The 8,394-nt window shown below is 33.7% G+C and overlaps 2 protein-coding genes across 5 annotated transcripts; one reads left to right on the top strand and one right to left on the bottom strand.

Moving 5' to 3' along the window:
- The first annotated feature begins 320 nt into the window (after window positions 1-320).
- Window positions 321-4,007, top strand: LOC108971127 (transmembrane protein 184C). 4 transcript variants are annotated; one of them, XM_018936971.1, is made up of 7 exons: window positions 321-477; window positions 642-963; window positions 1,026-1,303; window positions 1,460-1,595; window positions 1,681-1,751; window positions 1,809-1,902; window positions 2,639-4,007. In XM_018936971.1, exons 2-7 carry the CDS (start codon window positions 664-666, stop codon window positions 3,437-3,439), a joined length of 1,680 nt encoding a protein of 559 aa, XP_018792516.1. In that variant the 5' UTR covers window positions 321-477; window positions 642-663; the 3' UTR covers window positions 3,440-4,007. The 4 variants fall into 4 exon arrangements, with proteins under 4 accessions (XP_018792516.1, XP_018792519.1, XP_018792518.1 ...); XM_018936974.1 differs by having other exon boundaries at window positions 321-963; window positions 2,639-3,041; window positions 3,183-4,007; XM_018936973.1 differs by having other exon boundaries at window positions 321-963; window positions 2,639-3,041; window positions 3,180-4,007.
- A 1,084-nt stretch (window positions 4,008-5,091) lies between these two features.
- LOC108971128 lies at window positions 5,092-8,394 on the bottom strand. The gene is made up of 5 exons (XM_018936976.1): window positions 7,935-8,394; window positions 7,582-7,866; window positions 6,908-7,527; window positions 6,674-6,845; window positions 5,092-5,630 (listed from the first exon to the last, which is right to left on the bottom strand). Exons 1-5 carry the CDS (start codon window positions 8,229-8,231, stop codon window positions 5,460-5,462), a joined length of 1,545 nt encoding a protein of 514 aa, XP_018792521.1. The 5' UTR covers window positions 8,232-8,394; the 3' UTR covers window positions 5,092-5,459.

The raw sequence follows: 8,394 nt of genomic DNA, 5'->3' as shown, positions 1-8,394 counted from the left end.
TAAGGTAAATGTGAGTATTTGTGCTTTTGAAATTATCTCAGCATACGGGAAACTTCACAAATAACAACAACCTGATAATAGTGGGGGTGTAGATTTTTGTGAGAACACAATAGTGCTTTAAGGCTGTTAACTTGAAATTAATGGAAAATATGGAAAAGTTAGAATGTGGCAGTATAAAAGTGTGTGTATTGCAACTTGAAAGGAAATTCTTGAACGTGTAACGGCGGGGTTAGTCAACAAATCAGAGGTGTTTTTTAGACCATTATTGACACAAAACTTTGTAAAATTTTAGCAGTTTTTGTTGTTGTCCGTGCATATCATTTGCAAATGTACATACTTATGTTGAGATTGTTTTCATAGATCCTAAGTATATTTATGAATATTAAAATTTATTAAAATCGTGTGGATACAATTTATTAGAAAAAAGTTTGAAGTATTAATACCTTTGTGAAGTGAATATGTTCTCAAATATAAGTGGTATAAAGTATTCTCCGTCTGAAACTAAAAATTTTTAAATTGGGCTATAATGCCCAATCGGCAGATGCCAACTCGATTACGATTCAGATAGAAAATTTTATTCTGGGACTTTTGAACTGTAAAAATTAATACCTTAACATTTTAAAAATTGTATCTAATTGTAGAAATTATTAAGTTCTTAATTAAATGTGCCCCATAAATCTGAGACGTTTTTGTGAGGAGTGGCGTATCTGGATACGACCACTTCTAATCGTTACGTACTGTATATTTTTAATTATCGTGGTTCCCCTGCTTATTGTAAATTCTGTAAAGGATGGCTTCAAGCGCAATGACCAGCTTATACTTATTGGTGGTCTATTTGTATTATCAGCGGTACCAATTTCTATTTGGCACATTATTCAACATGTCATACACTTTACAAAACCGATTTTGCAGAAGCACATTATTAGAATTTTATGGATGGTTCCAATATATGCTCTAAATGCGGTGAGCTTATATTTATAAATTTATATTTGTTATAATTTATAATTTGTTTAACTATTTTGCAGTGGATAGGTCTGTTTTTACCAAAGCATTCCGTATATGTAGACTCTCTTCGTGAATGTTACGAAGCTTATGTGATTTACAACTTTATGGTCTACCTATTACACTATCTCAATTTGGGTATGGACCTAGAAGCAACGATGCAGTATAAACCTCAGGTGTATCATTTCTTCCCACTTTGTTGTATGCGGCCTTGGGTAATGGGTCGCGAGTTTATACATAATTGCAAACATGGTATTCTTCAATATACCGTTGTTCGGCCTATTACCGCCTTTATTTCTGTGTAAGTATTAGTTAATTAAGAAATGATTGATTTTGCTTAATTTTATGCTCTCTTATACATATGAGTGAATAGATATGAACTTTGTTAATGTATAACAATAATATTACAAGTTAATTTGAGAACTAATACCAAGTATTTATTTACATATTTTTCTAGTATTTGCGAGATATGTGGTGTCTATGGAGAAGGCACATTTGCTGGAAATGTGGCATTCCCCTACATCGTAGTTATTAACAACATTTCACAGTTTGTGGCTATGTATTGCTTAGTACTATTTTATAGAGCAAATAAAGTTAGTAACAATATATAAATATAATATATCGAAATATTTGCATGGCAATGATTTTTCCATATATATATATTTTTTTTTTTTACAGGAGGATTTGAAACCAATGAAACCGATACCCAAGTTCCTTTGTATCAAAGCAGTCGTTTTCTTCTCGTTTTTGTAAGTTCTTTTATTACTCTATTTTATTTATTAAATTTCTCACTTTTTTCTTTGCAGCCAAGGTGTAATATTATTTTTATTAGGCTATTATCAACTTTTACAGAAAATAATCACACTTGGAGATAATACGAATTTGGCGTCAATGCTGCAGGTATGCGTATTATACGAATGTCATATAGTGAGTTGCAAAATTAAAATTAGCCTTCTCATATACATATTTATTTCACGTATGATTTTTTTTACAAAACCCTGCCAAAGTTATTGCGAAATTTAAATTACAACTAAAACTTTGTAATAAAAAAGGTTACTAGACTATTGATATGRTCATTTTAAACATATACATAAAAGAAGAAAATCACAAATATAAAATTTCCCATACAACGACTTGATTTTGATCGGTCCGTTTTATGCTATAATGGTTCGATCTGAACAATTTCTTTGGATATATAGTACATATAAACTCAACATCCAGAATTTATAAGAAGTTGCGGATAACAATATTCTGGGAATTTTAATTGTGAAAAAGTTCACCTTTGTGAAACATGTAAATAGAATATTCTTACAGACCTTTAAAGTCTGGAACTCTCACAAGTCCAGGGGACATTTCCTCCACCCCGGCAAATTGACTATCCTGTGTCGTTCCAATACATAAAAATTATTATTCGATTAGTCTTTCTCTTCTAATAAATGAATAAATTTAAAATGTTATGTTTCATAAACCAATATAATTGGCAAAGAGGAAATACGTCGAAGGGTACTAGCATGCTACATTCTTAAATAAAACACAAATATTCTACCAGTTTACGCAATTTAATATAAGTGACATTGTGTAATCTCCTTTTCAATTCGCTACGTGAGAATAATCAAAACTTTATTTTTTATTTTAGAATTTTCTGATTTGCATTGAAATGTTCCTAGCCGCAGTAGCCCATATTTACAGTTTCCCGCACTATCCGTTTCATATCAATTCGCCTCAATACTGGAATAATCCAAATCATAATTGGTGCCGTGCGTTCCTCTCAATGATGGACATATCGGATATGCAGCAAGATGTGACGGAGCATCTAGGAGTAGTAAGTAGTTCGATTAGTCGACATTTTCAAGGTCGAAGCACATACCAGCCTCTCTCTCGTGGACCCCGCCGTTCCAGTAGTGAAACGGAATATTTGATGAGTAAGCGAGAAGATGGTGATAGCACTACAGACGGTATAGTTAGTGACATGCCCACAACAAGTTCTATGATCGGCGATGTAATGATAGTTGGCGGAGGTGGCGCTGTTATACAAAAAGGTAATAGAAACAAATATTATACGAATTTCGCTAGTAAACCATTGGTTAAAGCCAATCGCTACGGAGCTACTGATAATCTTTTATTGCCTGTTGGCGAGGTCGCAATAACCACTGATTCTACATCTCACATCCACTTAGCAGGCAACCGTGCACCGCACAGCGCATCAACTAAAACGTCGACAGCCACCAACATAACAACCGCTGGAACGCATTCCAATTTCGGTATAAATATACAGAAACGGGAAGTGCACACACAAGAATACTCACCACAGCAATTATATGGGGCCCCTGTACCCAGTGGCAATAGTTTCTTGCAAGCACGAAATATAGGTGGGCAYTCCGACAGCATTCCCGAGGCAGATGATGATTTTGTCTCTTTAATTGGGGCTAGCAGATGACATCGTAATCTCGAATGTAATAACCACAGTCAGAATATCAATTCATCGGCAGTCGAATCGACGTCAATGTCGGTATCGGCTTCGGTGAACTTTTCTAGTAGTCTTAAACTGTCGACAGGCGAGAGCGGCAGTTGCAGTTCCTCTGATTGGCTTAGTACGTCGCACTCTGAAGATAACAACGACAATGACAGCAACGACCACCACGATGACATCAACTTAATACCAAACGATGCTAATATTCGGGATATTCGGCAAATGAGTGACTTAGGGGGGGATAACATTGTTGGTAGTGCAAGTGTTGCTTATAATGTTGAGCAGCATGGTTGCATTGAAAATTCACCGAACCACGTAGCCATGAGACGATCACGACAAAGACCTACAAACAACGAGCACATCACATAAATTTCGCGGCGACGATATATCCACAAATTTTAATTTCTTACATAAYTTGTGTTACTTATTATTACTTCCTCTGTATATTGTTGGAGTTAGATATGCTTATTATATACACTGAAAACATGTCATGATGTAAAGTAATCAATTATGATTTGTTAATATTGGCATATGACGTCTTATTTTTTGAATTATTTTTAGTTTATAAGCTCGATTTTTTTTATTTGTTTACAATTTGCATTTAATCGTCCGCTTGCCGGTTTCAATCCGTTTTAAAGTTGTTCAAACAGAAAATTATGAATTCAAACTTTTTAAATGCATCATAATAGCAACAGTTATCTGTAGCGTAATAATGTGGCCTTTTTAAATGAAAATCGTAGCGAAATTAAAATTTTATTACGAAAAGACTGGGGGATTAAATTCTTAAACTGCTTAAAAAGCGGATTTTGTTTTACTTTTTCSATCATTAAGCTTTTTTTTAACCACGTGAAATCACCAATTTGTCGTGCGACTGACGTAATGAAATCAAAGAATTATATATTATTATGTCTCGAWATTTGTGAATACGTAAAGAGAGATAAAATGAAAAGTTGGTATACGATATATGTATATCGTATATTATTTATATTTACATTTTCACATTCTAATTCAAAAGTTGAAAATGTAGAGAGAAAGTTTGTAAATTCAATGTAGTTAATTAGGAAAAAGTGTGAAATATATGCTTACACGGGYTATAAATATTATTGTCTTATGCAAAGTAGTAAAGCGCTTAGTTACGAAATGAAATTATAAAATATTATACAACAGTTCCCTTAATTCCGTGTATTTGAAATGAAAACTAGCCGCAATAGAAATACCAAGTTCAACATAAAGAGTCAAGGGAAATCAAAGCAATGCAATAGAATATTGAGAATAGTCAAAGGGGTAAAGTGTTGCTTTTTGTGCTTGCAAAAAAATTCTGACCGATTCAACATGGGTGTCACACATTATTCCGATATAAATTAATTTTCGTAGTCATAACATGAAACCATTAATATTATTTACTCTTGAATATTTTTTTTTATCGTTTTATTATTATTATTATTACAATTAACAATAAAATGGACGTTTAAGTTCAAAAATTATTAAAATATCGGAATATTAAGTACATACTTGGACTAATAATGCAACTACATTATTTTACAAAAGACCTTTTGGACGTACCAATCGAATATACATATATAGCACAGCAGATAATCCTTTGCAATATATATAAGTATATATACGGTGATATATATAGAACATATATATTTGTCGTCTATTAGAAATAAAAAAAATTTTTTTTTAAATTATTGTACAGTCAAAATGACTGTCCACCGAGTATATACTAAAATATTTTTAACGACAAACTAAATACAAAATACGGATCGAAATAACGTTAAAACACTTAAAATTAGAACACTGGAATCATTGACTGACTGAACAATATGTCGAGACAAGTCTTTTCTGCTTTAAGGTTTTAAATTACCCAAACATTATAAATATGCGAAACACAACTCGTATAAATTTTGTTGTTAATAACTATTRCTAACGCCAGTGGTTAAAGGCACGAAAAATTCCGCATTCATCAACAAAAGGTGTATATTTATCAATTATTGTAATTTGTGCGGCCGCCTAGCTCTAATAGGTAGCGATCAGGATGATCCATCCAATCAGCTGCAGTTAAYTTTACAGTCCGTTGCCGTTCAGCTTCCTTGATTTGCCATTTCTTAATATCCAATTGCACATCACGTGATGCCTTGTCACCGCAGCCCCATACCTGTTAAGAAATTCATTAAAACAGAGAATGATCAAATTGCATAGATAATAAGAGTKCGTGTACGGTCATTGCTTCACCTTTCTACTTATATACAAACAAAATTTCCTAATTTTGTCGACGTCACACCTGCATTCGTATGTATATTTTATACACGGCAGGTGTGTCATTCTTACTATAACTTTGTATGCATTGTACATAAGCATATTAACCCAAAAAATTCTTGTTACTCCTATATGTATTATCCCGTTACTCTGAAATTCCATTCCACTCTTGCCTGTATTTATTATATTACATTCACATGTATAAAATAAGTAAAATAAAAGAATTACGTTTTATCGATATAACTGAAATATTTTACTTAAATTTCCATTATTAGTGGATTATTTAAACTAATAACATGAATGAAAAWATATTTCATTGTAAGATTGTGTATTTTTGAGTTCAGAAAATCATCATATTATTAGCGACATATAACATCTTTCAGTTGGCCAAATTCAAAAATTATTTGATGAAAATATCGAATAACATATAATATTTCAAAACGATGTAGGATTTTCAAATAACAAAGAGGGACATATTTCACAACGCAAATTTTTTGGAAATATTAATGAAGTTGTGATACAGAGATGTAGACTACATTCGACTTCCTACTTGCACCACGACCTCAGGTCTCTCTTAAATCACTAAGACTCACATAGCATCAGCATATTGATAAAGTCCAATATTCTGCTGGGTGCCAGCAAAGAGATGTRATTCCTATTTGGAAACAAGGATCCAAGGGACCATTATCAATAAAGTTGATAAAAATTTTAAAGTTCTGGAAGGACGATCCCGTTCAACAAAAAATATATAATGAGGATGACTTAAATTTTGTTTAAATTGAGTTATGTAAGTTTCTACTACAACCATTAACCCAGGTGCTTTAAAAAGCCTCTTTGATATAACTGGGTCAATCAAAGGTATTGCAATAACAGGAGATGTCACAATAGACAACAGGTCGCAGTGATTTCCTCAATTCTCAGTCTAATCTAATTTATACTGACCTCAATAGCAGTTAGCACAGCAGCTAATCCTTTGCAATCCACATTTTCGAAGTGTTCGTCCACAGCGATAACAGGTTTACGTGGATCTGAACCGGCGCGAAGCCCCTTTGGATAACCACGTATGCTTGTATTTAAGTATAAAATGTTAGGCTTTTTCTCCAATATCACAAATCTTAAATTAAAGTATGTTTACAATTTGTCTAGACTTTTGAAATAAATACAATAAATGCTCACTTTGGAAAAAGTTGGATTATACAACTGCCTTCGCCTCCTGTATATAAATGAGTTTCTTTCCATTCACTTGGCGCAGCGATGCAATATGTCTGATCGTCCTTGGTATGTATCAATACAAGCGTTGGGCCGCGATAACCAAGCACGTGATGCAAAAAGCGATTAGCGCCTAAACCATGTTCATTTGAGTCATACAGTAAAGTCCAATGCGAGGGCATCATAGAAAGTTTCTCTTTAAAGATTTGAGCTGCAGATGATTTATTGGAATTTGGTGATTGTATCGTCTGTGGCTTAGAATATAGGGGAGGTAGTCCTCCAGCCAATAACCATGCCTGAGATAACGGCATTAAAGATTCAAAGATCGATACACCAGCATCCTTACTACCTGCATCCGGGAATGGATTTCGTTGTTCTAAAACTGGTGTTTGAAGTTCTATTCCGCATGATTGAGTTTGTTGTTCGAGACCTCTATAWGAAGTTGACAATGTGTGTAAACAGTATTTGTGCACCAACAATACTAAACGAATAAGGTTCTGTTCAAACCAACGACAAACAAAACCAASACTAAGGATGTCGTGGCTAAAAAATATTGATTTAGTCACCGAACCAAATGTTCGGTTAATCTAAAATAAAAATATTATTGAWATTTTGAAGGTGAAAGCTTAAGAGTTACATACTGCTGGACAGAGAACTGCGTTGCCTGAATGCTGCATAGCTATTGTGTAGCAAATGAAAAGTAAACGTGTAACACCCTCCTTTGTAATGAAGTCTGGATTGTCTTCCTCCGCGTACATTTTTATATAACACTCTAAAATTTTTTCATCATCCATTATACCAAGAAAACGTTCGCATTGCTGGCGGAATGCCACTGTACCTAAATAAGCAGTTCTAGCTTTCGACGCTAAATGCATTAGGCGAAATAATCTTTTGCCTAAATCAGCATATTGTGGAAAAACTTGTGACTGTAAAAAGTGACACAATGTCTTAATGTCACAAAATAGTGTGATAAGGAAAAAAAAATATTACTCACYACAAACACGTCTGAAACAATGCCATTGACTCCGTGCTTAGCAGACTTTTCTTTGAGAATTTCGGATAATTTTTCTATAGGCACGAGCTGAGTTAAGTACTTCTCCGTAACATCCGCACCTGATGCAGATCTGCTCAGGGATCGCTCTGCTTTTAACATAGCATTATTATTAATAATTGAATTTCCATCACCTATAGGAATAGTTTGCGTGGATCTGGGGGGTTTTTCCTTAGCACCACCTGACCCTCCATTCGGCGCATCACTTCCGGAGTCACTCCTGGAGTTTGAATTTCCCATTGGTTTGTATTTATATTTACTTCTGCAAACATTCACGTTTGGAAAATATATTGCAGAAAGTGCGTTTTTCTTTATTAAAAACAAAAAAGTTTGTAGATTCTACGGCAACCACAACGCCTATCGCAACACCAACAATTCAAATGACAAAATTTTCAATCTTATC

The sequence above is a fragment of the Bactrocera latifrons genome, unplaced genomic scaffold (assembly GCF_001853355.1).
Source record: "Bactrocera latifrons isolate USDA-ARS-PBARC rearing strain unplaced genomic scaffold, ASM185335v1 scaffold_325, whole genome shotgun sequence".
NCBI lineage: Eukaryota > Metazoa > Arthropoda > Insecta > Diptera > Tephritidae > Bactrocera > Bactrocera latifrons.
This window is presented reverse-complemented; position numbering and strand designations above follow the sequence as displayed.